This window comes from Chiroxiphia lanceolata, chromosome 5 (genome assembly GCF_009829145.1).
Source record: "Chiroxiphia lanceolata isolate bChiLan1 chromosome 5, bChiLan1.pri, whole genome shotgun sequence".
Classification (NCBI taxonomy): Eukaryota; Metazoa; Chordata; class Aves; order Passeriformes; family Pipridae; genus Chiroxiphia; species Chiroxiphia lanceolata.
The window spans coordinates 53,039,235-53,058,394 of record NC_045641.1 but is presented as its reverse complement, the minus strand read 5'-3'; the positions used below and the strand labels follow the sequence as shown (position 1 = coordinate 53,058,394).

The 19,160-nt window shown below is 47.2% G+C and overlaps 1 protein-coding gene across 7 annotated transcripts in view; it reads right to left on the bottom strand.

Moving 5' to 3' along the window:
• Nucleotides 1-7,703: 7,703 nt before the first annotated feature.
• The window catches only part of RBFOX2 (RNA binding fox-1 homolog 2), a 173,552-nt gene continuing 162,095 nt past the window's right edge, over nucleotides 7,704-19,160 (bottom strand). For 2 of the 7 annotated variants that reach the window (XR_004357380.1, XM_032689497.1), the window contains 3 exons: nucleotides 16,193-16,281; nucleotides 15,175-15,247; nucleotides 13,874-14,064 (listed from right to left, as the gene is read on the bottom strand). Coding sequence is in view for 3 of the 7 variants with exons in the window: in XM_032689497.1 (XP_032545388.1) it covers nucleotides 14,020-14,064; nucleotides 15,175-15,247; nucleotides 16,193-16,281 (207 nt within the window). In the remaining 4 variants the exon portion in view is untranslated. The other 5 variants (XR_004357379.1, XR_004357378.1, XM_032689499.1 and 2 more) reach the window with 4 other exon arrangements.

Sequence of the window (19,160 nt, the reverse complement as noted above, 5' to 3'; positions counted from 1 at the left end):
GAAATGCAGCCAGAGGCATGACCTGGGGCAGCCAGTTGAGAGGTATGAGAGACTTCACTACCCACATGCCACATGTGGGAAACCAACAAGGCATTTGTGGGGTTAGATAGAGAAGGAAAATCCTCAAGGAAGTAGCTCTGGGATGGGAAAACAATACGTGAGTATATCACACAATATCACTGAGTCACTGTGCCCACATCCTGGGAAATATGTTAACTAAGCAAGGCAGCGTCTCCACGAGGTCATCCCGATGTCTAATGACCCACATGTTCTGATATCAGAAATATGTAAAACTGCAGCCATGGCAATGAAAACATGGACATCAGTGGCTCCTGGCAGAACTGTTCTGCAGGGCACAAGTACTAATGAAGCCAACTTCAATGATGAGGTTCTAGTCCCATTTTTCAAATGGAAGGGCTGAGCAGGAGGCACCAAGTGGTCATATGGGCAGGAAGAGGCAATGCCCCTACCCAGAGGATTGTGCCCCATCCTGCTGACAATCCTTTGGTCTTCCAGATTTTCCACCCAGGGTCTTGTTTGTTTGCATGAAGCAGCTGTAAAATCAGACCACCAGCGGGCCAGATCTGAGACTGGGTCCTGAGTTTGCTGCTCTTCACTGGTTAGTGACACCTGCAAGGCCAAAGAGGAGAAGCCAGTCCGGTTTCCAGTGTGACCACAGACCTTCAGAGATGCAGCACAGCTCTGGCTCTGGCTTTCCTACACTCGGAGAGGCAGGAGATCCCTGGGATATAACAGACCAGGTGCCATACCATGATTCTGGGAGGCGAGGGCTGATAACTCCAAGATCTGGACCTCTCCAGGCTCTTTGCAGAAACACTAGTGAAAGGAAAGAGGTGTTAAAAAAATAAATTGTAAAATTAAGTGGAATAATAACAATCCTGGGTAGAGGAGTCTCAGAAATATCATGGCCTTGACTACCCTGGTGGGTAAGAGACAGCTCTGGGTGGGTGTTCATGGTGCTGCTGAATCCTGCAGCCATGTCCAGGGCAAATCCCACACAGAGCAAGTAAAGAGGGGATGGTGTGTCCTGAGAGGCAGGCTAAACCCAGATTTATTGTTCCTAGTTCTCCTTTTAATTTTGTCCACATGATCAGACTATTAAAATACCATTCAAAATCTGCCTTTCTGCTTTTTCTGCCTTGGATCATCCTGTCTATTCAAGCCCTGTTGTTCCCATGGGTCATTCCTTTGGGTATATTCATGGCACATGGTTTCTCTGACTTAGACGATGAGATGGCAGCTTTTAAAAGCATTCCTATTTTCCCCAGTGCCTGGAGTGAAATTGAGGCCAGAAACATTTCTGGGCATGTTAGGATTTTGTCCCATGGAGATTGCCTGGCTGCCAGAGGGCAGTGAAGGGTTTGGAAAAGATAACTCCTGTACTGCAGCACTCCCTGAGCAGCCACCTACCACCAAGCCAGGCAGTCAGGGCAGCATAGCACAGCTCAAAGCTTGGGATCTGATTGTTTGCAAAGCAGAAAAGAGGAGATTCACCCATCGCCTCTTCTCTCCTCCTGGCAACTTTCACTGTATTCTGGGCACAGATGCTCAGACTAGATGCTGGTAACTAAACTAGAAACCTGTGGCCCCAGGAGACCTACGTAGCTCCAGTGGCAGGGAGGGAATGAAGTGGATGCACGTGATGAGCGAAATCTTCAGGGTTCACATCAGGGATGCACTGTACTGGGCTGTTCTTCAGGACATGCTTTCTGCACACATAGGCTTGCCAAGATCTCACCCTTGGCAGTGCCCATAAGGATGCTGCTCTGTGCCTCTAGGGCCTCTCAGCTGTGAGGGTCCCCAGCAAGGGGACAGGAAGCCATACAAAGGCACAAGAGAGTCGAGTATTTCACCTTTTCCCAAGAAGACCAGAGTACAAATCCACTGTGCATCTGCCTATCTCCAAGTAGAGCCAGGCACTGCTGCCTCACAGGGATAAACTGGCTCCTGGGTCTGTACCACAGGCACACAGTACATGCCTTTGGTGCCATCAGTCACCAGCAGGGAGAGGGATGCTCAATCAAGGTGTTTCTTGCAGGACCCTTCATTCAAGGTGTTTCATTTCTGGTGGAGGGCTTAGAGAAAAACAGTTGCCAGGAACTTGTGAACAGGCTGAGGGCATGCCAAAGACGGGCAGGGCTCCAGAACAATTATTTTTCCACAAGTTCATTTACCACCCACTTGCTAGGGAAGGGGGTTGGTTGCCTTTTCCCAGTACGAGAAAGTGAAGGAAGCTTGCAACTTACCCCTTGCCAGAGTTCAAACCCTCCAAATGCTTTTTCTTCTACAAAATGAGAAACATTTAAACACACACACAAAGAAAAATGGTGAATAAAGCTCCTTGCATGCTCAGTGGTTGGCATTCACTGCCACTGAAAGGCAATCTCCCCGGTTCCCTGCTGCAGTGCTGGGTCACACCTGGTCTGTAAATCACAGTGGATTTTCTGCAGGTGCTGGGATGTCCCACCTGAGACACCTCCCAGGAGGCTGGCGTGGCTCTGAGCACACTGAGCCATTGCTGGGAGCCGTTGGACAGTCACCACTCCCACATACAAGCAGCTCCATCCAAGTGCAAATGTGTACAGCCCCTGGAGTGAAATTTGGCTTCAGCCTCATTTTTTGTTTTGAGGGCACCATTCCTTAGCAAAATGCAACATGCTTTTGAGCTTGAAGGCTCCAGGCTCAACTGGAGGAAAACCAGGGTCTGGCATCACACCCCCAGGGTTATTTATGACCCTCCTCGGTACTAGGGATGGCTTACAGCCACCTCCTGCATGCTGCTCTTCAGGGGAACAACCAGAGCAAGCTCCCTTAGCTCTACAAATGGGGGTTTTGCCCAGTTTTGGCATGAGGACACTGGTTGATGGTGGGAAGGTGTTTCACCATCCCCCACAGCTCATGGATAATGGTGGGGACTGGTGACTTACCAGCATTCATGCTGCTCAGCAAAAAGACCCCAGTACTTAGTTGTGCTGGTGTTGACGGGTCCTAAATCCATATTGCAAGAAGTATTTGATGTCACTAACAAGCCTGTGGGAATGGCATGTTTCACTCAACCCTGCAGTAAGCCCAGGTATTTGCTCCTTTCAAGTCAAAGCTCTTTGAGAGCCCAGGGCTAAATAGGTATTTTGCACAGCCGCTCAGTGACCCAAATTGCCAAGCTGACCTCTGCCTGGCCTCCCCTCTAGAGCTAATGACACTCTCAAACATGGCAGGGCCTGGATTTTAACCAGGGATGAGGCGGCTTCACCACTAGCTGTCATCTCTGATGCTTCAAGGCTGTCTCACCCAAACTGACCCTGTGAAGTGTGTCAGACTCATCTCTCCAGACCTCTGGCTGCACCGGCTCTCGGCTTGGTGCCTGTCACACAACAGTGTTAGCAGGGAGCAAGGGTGGGTCATTTCCATTCCTGCATCACAAATCCCATCGCTGGTCCACAGAGGAGAAAAAGGAGTGTTATCCCTGGGCCACAGCCTTGCAGCCATCTCAGCCCTCACCCCTCAAGGCCACTGAGCAAGCTCAGCAGACACCAGCTTTTCCCCAACCTTGAATTTTTCATTTCATCCCCAAACTTTCAATCAGACCCCCCCAGCATAGGTGTGAGGCTTCCTACCTGTGCAAAGCTTTGCATGGATGACACTGACTCTCCCGCTTCCTTTCTCACCCTCGAGCCCCACAGCTGAGTGGGATGGTGGAGCAGGCAGCTCACCCACATTCACACTGGGGTGAGCTGAAATTCCTCCTCACCCCCTTGCACTCTGCACACAGGCATCTGCAGCTGCCCTTTGCTGGGTGAGACCTGTCTCCATGCTCAGTGAGAGTGCAGGGACAGCCAGCAGCATCTTGCCCATGTGAGCTGCACTTGGCCAAGAGCAGGAGCTATTTCTGGAGAGCTGCTTCTCTCAGAGCAGAAGCGGCAGAACTCGGGAGCACTGACCGAAAAAGAAAAGCCCTGGTGTTTCAAATGGGAAGCGAGGTTTCCCAGCCTCCCACTGGGGAGGACAGGCAACATCCTTGCAAAAATAAGGGAGGACTGCAGTGCTCTGTGGCGGGAGGACTCCAGAGGAGCTCAAAGGCTACTTCAATAAGACCGTAAACACGCCAGATCGGCTGTTGTTGCAGAGCTCCGTGAAATCGGTGATGTCTGAGCAGAGTTCAGCTGGAGAGCGCTGGTGCTATAAAAAACAAAATGACTTTGGGCTTTGACGCTTCCTTCTGACACACAAAAAGGTGATTTGTGATTCAAAAGACAAGGAATTTATCATCAAAAGGAGCTGGGACAGAGCTCAGTGTTTACACATGGCAGAACAAGACAGGCACCAAGAGCAGATATATTTATACTCATCCATTAATAAAAGAAGCCAAGTCAACCATACCTTTGTGCTAAAGTTAGAGCATAGCACTCTGCATGTCCTTAAAAAGGCAAGAAAGTTTCCACAAACTGGGACAGCTGCTCCTGGTGCCAGCTCTGTGCATCCCCTCCTCAGTGCGCAGCAGGGCTCCCAGCATGAGCACACTCGCTACCGCAGGAAAGGGGCCAAACATGGCAAGGCTTCTCCAAGTGGGAAGGCTGACTCTAGATTCTGGTCATGGGCTGGTGGCCACTGCACCTTAGGAGCTAAATGGTCCCTTCTCTACCTTCAGAGACCTGCAGAATACAACTGCCTCTTCCCAGGCACAAAAATCCTCTGGTTTTCACTCCAGTACTCTCTTTGCTTCCCTGGTTATAGTGCTTGTGCAAGCCAGGAGCCTTCACCACTGCTGCAGGCAACATGAGGGAATGCTGGTCTTGGCATACTTGGGCTGGCTCTAGGGGTTTAAGACTTGGCTTGTGGGGCTGCCTTCATCAACCAGCAAAGCAAAGAGGAGCAGCACCCAAGAGTCTGGGCTGTCATTGAAGGGCCAGTGTGAGCCCAAGGTGAACAGAGAGCACCCAGGACAGTGGATGGTTCATCTCCAACGAGGTAAGCAATAGGGCTGGATGATGCGAGTCGCTGGAAACTCTTGGATTTGACACTAAGAAATACTTTAGAAACCACTAATTGCAGCAAATTCCTCAGCCCACGGGTACAGCCGGAGCTGCCTGGCTTCACCTGCAGTGTGCAGGGGAACATTACACCAATTAGTAGGAAAGACCTGGAAAAGTCAGATCTCTGTTCCTTGCAAGGTGCTTCTAGAAAACAATCAATTATCCTTCTGCCTGACAAATAACAGATGAGCTCTTGCAGTTGTTTCCCTGTTTCCTGTCTCTGCCCCCACCCAGTTCCAGCCCTTGAACAACACTGGAAGCTCTTCACTGAACCTCTCCCAGTTCCTCTGGAGCAGCAGGAGCCAGCGCTTGATGTGCTATGCCAGAAATGATTGTGCTTCAGGCAAACTGAGAGCAACCATAAAAAATAGATCTTGTCTAAATCAAAGTTAAGCCCACTGCAGTTTTTCCTCTCTACACTCCAGTAAACCAGCCACAAGCAAAAACCAACCCCAGCTGCACAGGAAGGAAACAGGGCTGCAGGCACACACCAGAGGCCACAGGTCACCTCTCACCTCCCAGGGCACGCTGAAGTTGTTGTCACAGCAGAATGCATTTTCCCTTTGAGCTCATGCTGAAGATGCTTCAGTTACATGAACCTGACTGACCTTTGAGCAAGACAGAGGACTAGATGGCCTCCACAGATCTCTTCCAACCCAAATTATTCTACAGCTTTGCAATTTTCTGTATAAAGACAGAAAGAGGGCATGCAAATAACTCTGCCTCCCACACCAGCTACTAAGCTAAGCTCTCCTATCAAAGGGTGCTCAGGCTGCCATCCCTGAGCCAGTATAGTCAACAGAAGTCCAGCAGCAAAATCCTGACAAGAAGTCAGCTTTGCCACTGGTGCAGGGATCAGGGCTTCTTCCTGAGCTTTCGGGTCAAATCTTCTGATGCAGCTTGTCAGTGCCAGCCTAAGATGCAGCCTTAGCAGTCACACTAACCTCACCCTTGAACTCTTCTGCAAATTCAGTTTGAATTCATAAATCATTTCAACGTGACTCAAATGCTTTCCAGCAACTGTTACCATTTATTAACTATATCCCACCCTGCAGCTGCCAAGCATGGCCGTGTGGCACAGGGATTCTCACTCAGTAACCATGCTGGTGGAACTTGGGCTGGCACCAAACCCCAGAGCCCACATCCAGGTTGTCACCAAACCTTCCTCCCAGCTTCTCCCTGATGTGACAGTGGTACTGTCACTCTCAGCTGATGCTACCTACACACATTGAAATGAGCACCATGGCTTGTGATCAGCTGTCATTTGTGTGATTTGTCTATTATCTATTATAATTATTTACAGCTTATAGAAAGGGAATGTATTAGATCAGCTGTGTTCACTTCCTCAACCAACTTGCAATGCATTCAAAGAATCTCTGCTTCCTCTAATGAGCTTTACTTTTGATAAATCATATTGAGAAATGCTGAATATTACAACACTTTTACTGACTTACTAGTGAATTCCAGGATCAGCCAGTTTACAGCTTTGCCTTGAAATGAAGGTAGGCTGGAAGACCTAAAGCTTCTTTGCTTTGCCTCTGAAGCAGCTCTGCAATGCCTTTCTCCCAGCACAGCCAAGCTTCCTTTCAAGACCACTCCCAGTTCCACTGATGAAGAATCCCTTAACCAGCTCTTCTTCAACAATTTTCAGCCCTGATTTCCAGGCATCTAATTTTAGCAGTCACTGTTGAACATCCTCTTGAGTTATTGTTAGAATGAAATGAGGATCATCTGACAGGAACATATCCTTAGTAAGTACTGGGAAGGAATGCTTACGGAGCTCGCATGCCTTCCTGCATCCTAATTGACAATCCTACCACCCAGAGACACACCTTATCCCACCCTTTTTGTTCCTGGTACCTTGTATTTCCAAAAGCAATAAAATCCTGCACCAGCCTCAACTGTACTAGGCACATTTAGCTGTACCATTTTGCTCAGTTATTGTTTCCATAATTACTTCCAATTAGCCATAGGGATTTATTTGTTATTTTTATGATCATTTCAGCTGAGAGACACCTGATTATATGGATCTATATTTGCATGACATCTTTCACTGCAGGATCTCTAAATACTTTGTAGGATATGAATGGATTTCTGCTTGTCTGCAGTGATCCTCCTTCTATAAGCAGGAAAACAGGAGCAGTGATCAAAAGACATGTCCAAACTCCCAGAGGAAATTTACACCAAACACAGTAACAGCAGCTTCCAGTTGTGTATGTTAACTATTAAACCTGTGCTAACACAGATGGAGTGAGGTTGGCTACACAGGCATTAAAGGAAATGCCGATACTGTAATTTGAAACAGTTGTCACTCCTTCCACACTAACAGGTTCAAACAGCGATTGAGCTTGAGGAGGGGAAAAAAAAAAAAAGGCTCCTTATCAAATACCAAACAAATGGCCCTTTTCTGCTAATAAGCAGGAATGGGAAAGAATTTGGATTTTCAGAGAACTCAGTGTACAAACAGATGGGGCTGGGATTTTGCCAGCACGACTTGCCAAGGTTTTGCCCTTTATCACTGTTAAGAAGATTCAATCTCCCAGCTCATTCTTCACACCAGCTTCCCTTCTTTGCGTTTTGCCTGTCAGGGAGATGCACCAGCAAAACTCATCCAGATGCACTGAAAAACAGACAACACATGGGAGCCAGTAGACTGGTGTTTCTCTCTTTTATTTAAAAACAGTGCTTCATTACCATTTGCAAAGGGTTAGGAAGGGTTTCCCCCCTTGCTTAGAGTTTATAAAAGCCAGCAACATGATCAATAATTTATACACATGGATAGTAATACAAAAAAAAGGAATAAAAGCTAAAGATCTAACTACTCCAACCTTCACAATTCCAGCTACTTGATAATAATAGGAATAACCCAATGAATACTGTATGGTCTGAAAGCTACTATACAATATGATACTTAACGAGGGAGGGCGGGAAGTTAGAGGCTGTCACGAAGCCCTGGGATGCAGATACTGCTTCTCCAGAGTCAGCAGGGAAATGGGACCCTGGGCAAGCGGCTTGGGCGTCCTAGGAAATGATCCAGGGGAAGGGAACGCATCCCACCCGGGACACGTCCTGTTCCCCGGCGGTACCTGGCAATGGGAGGTGCTGGGGAGACTGCAAGAAGGGGCAAGTCTGTCGCTGCCACTGGAGGTGCTGCGGCGTCTCAGCCTTGCACTGAAAATCTGCAAGTCTCAAGTAGATCAGCCTGTGAGGTCAGTAAAATACTCCACCAGCTCCGTATCACTCTATAGCCCTGGTTCTCATTTGCTATCGGCCCCAGGTTTTAGCTCCAGCTATTTACAAGCAGGATTTATCATATAAAAAAAAATAATTCAAAAAACAAATGAACAAACAAACAAAAAAAACCATTAAAAAAAAAAAAAACAAACAACTGAAACCAAATCATATCCCCTGGGGTAAAAGAGGATGATTTCGTCACTTGATAATGCAGCCAAACTGAGCTGCCAAAACTACAACACACGCAGCACACACAAAATACTGTGAACAGAAAAAATAGAAAAACATGACCAGAACTGAGACTACTAATGCAGGAGGCCTGATTTCTCTAATTTACTCTGTGGGGAATCAACAAGCCCCTCCACCAGCAGAGAACTGGGAATCTGGTAAGAGATTTCTTGACCCACTTCAGAATAACAACAAAAAAGAATAAAAAAGAAAAAACATTCCCAAGATTAACCAGCATTTTGCTGACTGCCAGCCAAATGAGTATCTGGGTGGACGGCTTTAGACACCAGCGATCTCCTGGTGAAATCAGGCAAGATTTTTGGCTGATGTGTTCTTGCTTTACCATGAGCTGAGAGGCAGCATGGGAAGCTTGTCTCCTGCACAAGCCTGGACCAGCTGCAGCCTGATAACTGGACAGGACAACCACTGGCAGCACTGGCAGCTGATGGCAAGAAGTTGCCTTCCAGGGTCAGCAGTGGCAACGGAGATGGGACTTGGACATCCCAAGACCCATTTAGGCTGCCATCGATGCAGGCACTGCAGAGGGACAGGGGCTATCCTGACAACTCCTGGCTAGACCAAAGCATACCAGGGATAAACCCCAGAGCCTACTTGTAAAGGGCCCCATTTCATGCTCTTGCTATCAGACTCCTGCTTGCCTTGTTGACTGGAGTTTTCATTGTGGAAGAGAAGTTTACTGGGGTTGCAGGGCAGAGAGGGCAATCAGGAAGGTGGGGGTGGAGGGAACAGGCTTTTCAGACATTAACATCACAAAAAATAGTGTTTTATGCAACAAAGAATCAAGTCTCACTGGTGTATACTACAAAATGTTTGACATTATCCAAGAGCATGTCAAAAATAAAAACACAAAGAAGTTTACATTGGATGTTTTTCTTGTTCACTATGTTGGTTTCCCCCCCCTCCTATTTTAAAACAGTGCAAACAGGTAAAACACTTTAAAAATCACCCCTCTGCACCAAGGACAGCATTCCCCCATCCTGCCAGGTTGGAGGGTCACAGGTAGCAGGTCCTCTGCCATGCTGCCTGTGCGCTTTCCCTTTGGAGCTAAACTCAGCAAAAGCGCTCCCCAGAGCTGTTGTTTGCGTTTCCCTTTATTAAATTCCTAAGTGCTCCACAAACTTGTTCTCCACTTGCCTCCATCTTCACGGCCAGGATGGGAAGATACAGATAGGGATGGGCTAGGGAAAAACATGGGTAGAACTGGGAGGCTCTGCTTTGTATTTCCCGCTGATGGAGCTCTGGGTGCTGGAATTGAAAGCTCAGCAGCCAGTGTCTCTTTTCAGGCGGGGAAATGGCTTCATTAACCGTTCCACAACTAGCACTTGAGCCAGCTATTCAGAAAACCCTCCTCAGCTCTTGCTGTGCACTTCACATCCACAGATGTCTCAAAACAGGTAAGAACAGGGGGTAAACTTCAACTTCACTTTAGGGACGGGGAAGCGAAGTCTAAAGTAGCAACACAACTGCTCCACGGTGGCCCTTGAGGATCACTGACAGAGCCCTGCCCAAAACACAGGTCTCAGACTCCAGAGCTGTCACTCTTTCTTGCTGGGCAAGTCTGCTCCCTCTTAGGCACTGAAACAGCCAAGCCACAGCTATCTTTAAACATGGCTTTGTCTATCTGAACTCACGACACAAGATCCACATAACTGCTTAACCTGGGAAAAGCTGGCTATAGCAGGCTCATACTGAGCTCCCCATTGCCTCCAGGTCCTGTCATGGCTTTTCTTAGAAAAGCTAACCCACCTACAACAGAGCAGCCTCCCACCCAAACATGGGGACAGGGATAACAGTTTGCTAATGTGCTGGGCACCAATACAGCTTATTCCCAGTTGAGAATATGCTATATTAGTAGAAGTCATCTTTGTACCAGCACAACTGTACCCACAATGAAATACAGACCAGCACATTAAATAAATCAACTCTTCAAACCAAAATTTTATCAGTATATCATCATGTGCTGGCCAGACCTATTGCAAGACAGTACAAACAGCTACACTTAAAGAAACGTTTTTATTCTGCATCAAGAGGAATCCCAGATGCCACCAGACTAGAAGGTGACAAACAGCAAGCTATTTGCCATGCTGCCTGTGTGGTTTCCCTCAGAAAGCCAAACCCTGCTTTGCAAGGGACCTGTGATTGCAGACCCATCACAGGGGCAAGCACTAGCTGCCATCATTCAAATAAGCCAGGGCCCAGTTTAATTTATTAAACGTAATTCTTTTTGCATAGGGAGATATAGGCTTTGTCCTCACTTCTTCAGAAGATGGATATAGCCACGGCTTGGCTACTCTGAAAGCATCTCTAGCCAGTTCATAACACATCAGAGCGAAACCAGAGCTGTTGTTCGCCAACAGGGAAGAAAGGCTGAAGAGCTCTCCTGTCATGGCACAACACTCATTCGAGAAACCTTGCTGCAAAATTCCAGCTGGCATGCAAGTTTTTGGGAGGTCCGGTGCTCTGGACACCTAGAACCAGTGAGCTACTTCTGGCCCCCAGCCATGCAAGTGTCCCAGTGTCCCCTCTGCAGCTCACTGCTGAGAGCAGGAAGCCGGGCTATCAGCAAGCTCCCTTAGCAGGGATCTGGCAGCACTAACTACGGAGTCATGGAGACACTGGCTGGTTAACGCACCAGAGGAGCCTGGCAGGGAGTGACCAGAGCAGACCAGGCTCAGGTACAAGAGGAATCAGGCTGGATCGTCTTAGAGCAGGTATTACTCGGAGATCAGGGGACCAGAGCCCCACAAAGGTTGAGTGCTTCTGCACTAACCCACTCACATTCCTAAAATATACTCGGGCGGGCTGAAGCTGCCATGCATAGACTCTGCTCAGAGGCAGAAATGGGGATGGCCTCCCTACTTCCAGAGAGGCCAAGTGGCAGGCGGGGATTGCAGGCAGCACTGCCGGGGCAGGGGAGGGCACTCGGGGAGGGAGAACCCAGCTTTTCAGGAGCCGCAGTCAGAACCAGCTGAACTGAACGCAGGAGAGGGGCAGCAGCGGTGGGGAGGGAGCAGCGCCCCCAGGGGTGCTCTGCAAGCTGCACTCCTCTGCCCACAGCCTGCAGACCTGCTGCCTGAGGAACTGCCTGCGGGCACGGGAAGGGATGGCCTCACTCAGGCCCTCCATTTACAGCGGCAGAACAAGTCCAGTAGAGGCTTTTGCTGCATCCCAACTCCTCAAGTACCCCGGCTGCCCTTCAGTGGAAATGGCTCCCCTTGAATATAACTATTTGTACCACAAGTCCTCCCTCTTCTACCCCAACTCAGGCAGTAAAAGCCCCCAAACACTCCGAGTCCCTCTCATTTCCTAGATTTTGTGAAAGCCCCAACACCCTGTTCCCCTCCCTCCCCATTTTCAAGCTAAAATATTTATATACAAACAACAAAAAAATTGTCATAACAGCAACAAACCAAACTTTGGCTTGGGGGAAAAAAAAGTAAAAAACCAACAATAAAACCAGAAAAAAAAAAGTGGCCAACAGGCTGGCAGTTTGGTGTCCTCTTTATCTGTCTATTCCTCCATAGAATCAATTGCTTCAGCATCTCTAGCTTAACTAATGGCTTCCCCATTCTTCCCATTAGAGGTGCTGTGCACAGAGAGGCTCCATGTGTCACTGGGGAAGAGCTAAAAACATGTGTGGTTGCGTGTGGCTGGGCCAGGACACCTCCCCAGGAGCGGAACCTCAACTTGGTGATGTTGCTTAGTGTTAAATGCAGGAAGTTTCCTATTCTGTATCAGCGGTGGATGGAGAAGCACGTGTACAACAGGACTTGGAAAGGCTTCACCAACAAACCCACACTCCAAGCCGCCCTTCTGGGGGCAGTGGCTCACCCCAGCACCAACTGATGGAGTCGAGGCAGCCTAATAAAATTAGGGTTCTGCACCTCTCTACCAGGTGGTGAGAGCCCTGCCTCTAACCACTGGGGTTACTGGGAGCACTCCAAGAGCCGGTAGCTGAGCAGGGAGGTCTGGAGAGCAGCAACTCCCCATCACACCACAGCTCACACTGTCATCTAAATGTGTTATCTTTGAAACACAGCGAATTTGATGTATGTGGGAGCAGAAGGGAGAGGGTCTTGGGAGTTGTGGAGCCTTCTGCTAAATAGTCTCTATGCTTCTTCTAATATGTAGTGTCTATATGGACTCAGAAGACCAGGTGCACAACTTTCTACGAGAGGCTGGGCAAAACAAACCCAGGGGCTCCACTGCAGCTATGTAAGGGCCTGACATAGCTTGTGGTAGGAAGTTCCTATGAATTCAGAGCTTGCACAAACTGCTTCTGCCAGAAACAAAACCACTTCAGGATCACATTTAGATATAAAAGATCCTCTTCCCCCACACAAACCCACATGCTTGTCCCTCACCTCAAGTAGCTTATACATGACTGTTTTTACCTTACTCATGTTGTTTGAAATAGATTACTTGCAGAAGCACCTAAGCAGCTCAGGATGAACAGGAGCAGAGACCTTGCATGCTTGGCCTCAGAGCATCTGCCATGCTCGACTCTTCTGCTAACTTTCTTCCTCTGCAAGGCTGCACGTGCTTCACCTCTGCAAGTTTAACCACTTGCTGTCTGCAGCAGAGGTACTCTGCCTGATCCTGCACTGCATCTGCCACTTCTCGAAGAACGGGACAGCAAGGGAGAAAGATCTTGAAAAGGAGGAATGAAAACTAAGATAATTATAGCCACCAGCAATGGACAACGATCAGCTAGTAAAAGTTCTGTGTGGGGGGGAAAGGTCATCCTCATCAAAAACTTCATCCAAAGTCTTGTCTCCTATACAGCAGATAACAGCAGAAGTCTTAGAGCAGGTTGAGGGACTCTTCTCTTGTGAAGTCTAAAATTCTGACACTGCTGAAGCTGTCCCAAACCTGTGCGTGTCAGATGATGACAGGAACGAGGAAAGTCTCTGCATTTCCCCCATTTCCAAATGTAAATGACTATTTCCCACCAGCATTTAGGTCCCAGCCGCAGCCAAAGAGTGCTTCCTTCTGCAGACCAGAAACACGGCAGGCGGAGACTTCTCCCTCACGTCCTTCTGTCTCACAGGCACCAAGCACCAGACCCAGGGAAGTAACTCTGTCTGCGTGTTCCTGATTAATTGCATGATATCAGTTTCTAACCGCTTTCCTTATCACTAATTGCCTTTTCCGTGATTGGTAGGATAAGCTATGCACCAACATACAGACACGGAAATGCATTATTTTTACCACAGTTTAAAAAAAACCCAAAAATGAAAACAAAAACCAAAACAAAACAAAAAAAAAAAAGCACAATCTTTGGAACAAAAGAATTAAAGGCAGAAATTTAAAGGAAAAAAATACATATTCAAAGAACATAGTGAGGTATAAAAAAGTATTTTCTCTTTTGTTTTTTTGTTTTTCCTCCTCAACTTGCTATAGAGTTCCTCTACTAGTAAATATTGCAATAGCCAGGCCTCATGACTTGGGGGGGCTGTCCCACTTGCAGGGGGCTCACGTCACTTCAGTAGGGGGCAAATCGGCTGTAGCCACCTCGGTATAAACTCGCCTGTAGAAATGAAATGGGAGAAGAAAAGGTTGTTAGGAGAACTGTGAAGTGATACCTAGGACAGCACCCAAATGCTTTTGGAAGGACCAATGGACCTGTCCTGGCACTGGCCCACCACCATCAGCACCTCTAAGAAGCAAGAGAGAACTCCATCTGCAAATCCAAAGACGTGGCTCAGGAGAACATGCTCATGGCCAGCCAAGCTGGAGGTGAAGTTTGGCAAGTCTTAGTGGAAGGGAGCTCAGTACCAGAGAGGGGATTCACGAGTCTTAATCTCAAGCTACATTTTTAGGCTGCCTTTATAGATAGACAGCAGACACCAAGACTTCTAGGATGCTCTTTACCTCACCTTAGGGTGATATGATGACCAGGTACCCTAGAATCACCTGCTTTTCCCTCACTGACCCTAAAAGAGAATCCACATGATGAGCTGAGGCTGAAACAGAGGTGCTACACTGCAGTTATCTATTTTTAGGTGCCTTTTTCTCTGAACACATTTGTATTCCAGCTTCTGCAACAACTTAGCTACTGCGCTGGCTAGCAGATGGGCAAGCGTGTGTTTTCACCAAGCTGCTCCACTCGTCTCTGATGCCAGCATACCTCATTCCTACCCTTGCATAACTACTGCTGGCAGGCAGGACACCGCATCCTTCCACTAGCGGAAGAGGGAACCAAGTGAAGCAGCTTTGCTGCAAGATGTCACAAGAACAACTTATTCCCTTGCTTCCTACAACTGAAAATGGCACAAAAGGGCGTCTTGAATCTCAAACTATTGCTGATTTTTGCTCTCTATATCACTTTGATACAGTTCTACTGATTCACCAGCAGTGTTCTGGCTCCTGGCACTTCTGGTCAGTTTTAATTTTTGTTTTTCATTGTACTAGCTGATGTGCAAGACCAAGTAATAACTGGCCTCCTACAACCTGGTTCCTTTCCTAGTGCACACACACATATGAATGCAGAACAACTGGGAACCCAGCACTGCAGCTAAGGACCTCCTCTCTCAACACAAAAGTCCTTCTGGGTGAAGTTTCATTGCCTTGTACCCAGTGAACAGCTGTTCCCCACGCTGGAAATGAGAAACAGCACAAGAAAGAAAATCCCACTTACCACAGCGCCAACTCCGTAGCTAGCGGCAGGGGCAAGGGCATGGTAAGGATCTGCTGTGTACACCCTGCCATAACTGAAGAGAGGGAGAAAAGATATAAAAAGAAAAAAAAAAAGTCACTCGGGAGGGGCAGAGAAATAGCTGTCTGACCACAGGTAATGGAAGAAGCAGCATGCCCTTCCACACACATGTATGCACACATGCACACACAGGCACGCAGGCAGCCTCTCTGTGAAGAGACCCAATGGGCATGCTGCCATGCATCGGTATGAGATGGGCAAGAGAACGGCCTGCATGGAGGGATATGGTAGAAGCCATGAGCTTGACCTGTAGGGAAGAGGTCATCGCCTTTGAAATGACAGCTAGTATATCCCTTACCTCACGTGATGCAATTTGGGAGGAGAGTGACTGCTGGCACTAGCGCTACTGGCACGGTAACAGCTGCTACATGGAAAGCAGTGAGGGATTCTCCATAATGAAAAGAGAGCATAAACTTTAATGGTCTCGCATGTGCTAGGATTAAAACACGGCCTCACTGCACAGGAGATGAAAAATCTTAAGGCAAGCACTCTGATGATGACAGTCCTTTGTATCTATTCAGAGCTGCATGTTATAGCATCCTAGAGCACTGCATGAGCTGAGTCATTTTTACTTTATGGATGGGGAAAGAAACGCATCCAGTGATTAAGCAACCTGCCCAGAGTCACAGAGCAAGGAAAGCCAGATCTCTGACTCTGAGGCTGTAACCACACTGCCTCCTTTGTGCAGAGAATCACAAGGATAGGGAAGAGGCTAGGATTTGTGCCAGCTCACATACACCGGAGTGCAACACTGTCTGGGAGTAGAGACAAACCGTGCATTCAAGTCTTTCGTGTTGGGTTGTCCATGCATGTGTGCGCATGCGAGTGCAAGAAAGACCAAAAAATGGGGGAAAGAAGTAGAAGTTCTGTAATGGATCGATGCTCCTTGAATCCCTGAGCACAGCAAGCTAACCCCCATGGACACCTGTCCCTTACATACCCATCGCTGTAAGCTGCTGCAGCGGCTGCAGCGGCCGTGGCTGCTGTTGCAGTAGCAGGCTGTGCATATCTGTAGGCTGCGTATCCACCCTGCAGGAGAGAAGAGAACTGACTTTACAGATACCTGTCCACCCACGCAGAGCATAAAAAAAAGAAAATTAAATAAAAGTCACACACATCACAAGGAGAGGAAGTATTTCAAACTGCATCAGCTCCCATGTCTTGTCTATCGCAAGCATCACCCATTAACTCATGTATATTCCTTTCCTTAGAGGGACCAGGGAGGCTCTTCCACTACCCTGTTTAGCAGAAAAAATATACTGAAGAAGACTAAGCATGGTTATAACCCTGCAGAAAATGCAATTTGGCATGGAGGAACTGAAAACCAGAATAGACCTGAAATCTTGCATGTAACATAATTTTAATGGTCCCTTCCTCTTAAGCTGGAGAAATTAGAGGTGGACATTTTCTGTGAAGTGTGTATTTTAGAAAGGGGATCATTAAGAGAAATTCCTGCATTTATTTATTATTATTTTTTAACCTCTCTTTTTTTAAGCCTGGAAAACACAAAAGACTAGAATTTAATTTAGTCCACATGTGCAAAAGTTCAATAGCCAGAGAAGCCAAAGAGTAGTCAGGAAAAGACGGTCAGAGAAGACAGTCCCTAGTGGGTTCAGGGCTGTCAACAAGCAAACTGACAAGGAAGCCAATCGGACTGTTCTACCTTCCCCTCCACATGAAAAGGACACAGGTCAAGGGAAATTATTCCAGAGCAGTCTGTACTGCTGTTGCTTTTCTGCCTGTGCTACACACTGTAGCAAAGGGGCTTACATTGAGCAGAGGCAGCTACTAAAAATGTGCTTACAGCTATGTTGGCAAAACATGAATCCTGACTCAGAGAAAGACCTGTGAGTCTTCTCCTGGAACTCCCACAAGGAGGTCCTGGGGCAGAGCAAGGCTTGGCCCAGGCTCTGCACACCCTGCAGCACTGAAGGGTCAAGGCCAGCCACCTTTCAGACCAGGGGCAAAGGTGGCACAGCAGGAAGCAAAGGGGACTCTGAAGCCCTGGTTAGGTCTTTCCTTACTGGACACTTCTGAACACATTTTTGTTAACTTACAGGGGAAGGGGGAATGGTAAATGAACCATGGCTTTGACTTGCTTGAAATACGAGTCATTAAAAAAAAAAAAAATAAGAAAATTCCAGATTGTTTCTGGCCTTTTCTTTTCTTTTTTTCTTCCAAATGACATTTCAGGGTTTGAAGGAGCAGAAGGCAGAGTTATGGTCTTCACCTCCAGAATCAGCTCAACATACCTCTACCACTTTTATATCCTTTGCACATATGTAACTAGGAGTACAAGATCAGCTCTACCACAGAACTGTGTTTGCTCAGCAGTGCTCAGTTTGGGGCTAGGTAGCTTTTAAATTAGAAGTAATGATTTTAAACTAATTTTGGTTGCTTTTGTGGGGCCTGTGTTAGTCCCATGGAGGCTAACATGCTATCGAAAACGTTTGCAGACCCTTTCCTACTCCAGAGGAGAGGGACCTGCAGCCTCTTCAATTTTCTAGTTAACAGAAGAAAAAGCAACCCATATCTACACCTGTGAAACATTACCACGTGACCTGGAAGAGGTGTCACGTTGCAGTTTTGCCCTTTTAATCTCACCTGGCTGTTTCAAACTCTGCATTGTGGATTGATGGTTTGGGGATCCTTAGCTTGGTTTTGCCATGGTATCACTGCACCATTATTTCCACCTCCAAAACATGATGGAGGCAACCGCAATGAGGTGCAGCCTTAATCCAAACCAAACCTTCAGCAATCTCACCAAATTAAAACAAGACTTCATATCATTGTTACAGAGTTATTCCCTTAGGTTTATCAGCTTCCTGAACCCTTGATCTGTTACTTGGGCACAGCTAAGAGGCACTTTCTCCTGGCACCACTCTCTGCAGGGCAGCTGACTTAAGCATGCACTCTGATTCCCACCCTACCCCACACTTGCCAGTCACATTTCTGATCAGAAGCCACTTCAAATGTGCCTGGCACATACTGTGAACATGACAGCAAGATGCAGTTTGAAACCAAAAAGGCTTATCATGTAATTATCTTTTAACTCATGTCTCTCATAAAGGAAAACGAAACAAAAACAAACCAAACCAAAACAAAAAAAGAAAAAAAAGAAGAAGAAAAGAAGGGTTGGAATCGGGGGGGGGGGAATGGTGTAACATTTATTAATCAAAATTAAAAACTAAGCATGCTGACATCTGGAGCTAGAACAACCAGCAAAGTCACCACGTTCAGACTCATATTGGCTAGTTCTATCCATCCCAGCATTCTCTTGGGACAGCAGTTCGCCCTAGGCTCTACCACAAGCTCAGTGAAGTACACAGCCTCAAGTACTAGAGCGTGCAGCCACAACAACCTGCTATTACGGAAACAGTCAGTCACCACTGGAGTTAACATTCCAACCTTAACGACTCCCGCAGCCTCCCGCCCTCGCCCCCCAGAATGGCTCCCACCCTAGCCCTGTCCCACACCACAATGTTAATAATTATAACAAGCAATAACCCATCTGTTATATCAGAGAAGGGAACAGAGACTCCACTGAGAGATTTAGAGCGGGATGTTAACATTTCTTCAGTCAACTGCACAACAAACAAAAAGAAAAAAAAAAAACAGGAGAAATAATTCATTGGAGAAATGAAGTTAAGAAATAGCTGACGTGTATTGCTTTTTAACCATGCACTGATGCAAAATTGAAGCTACTGGTTATTTAAAAAAGGAAAAAAAAAAACAAAAAAAAAATCTCAGGATAGAGGTACACACGTACAGGCAGACCTGCTCAGTTCAAAGCGATCTGCAAAGTCTACTTATGTGTACTTCAAATAAAACCAAAAATGGGGATTATAATGGCCATGGTGCATTCCTGTCATAGGAGCAATGAGTGGGGACAGCTGGGAGATTTCTGA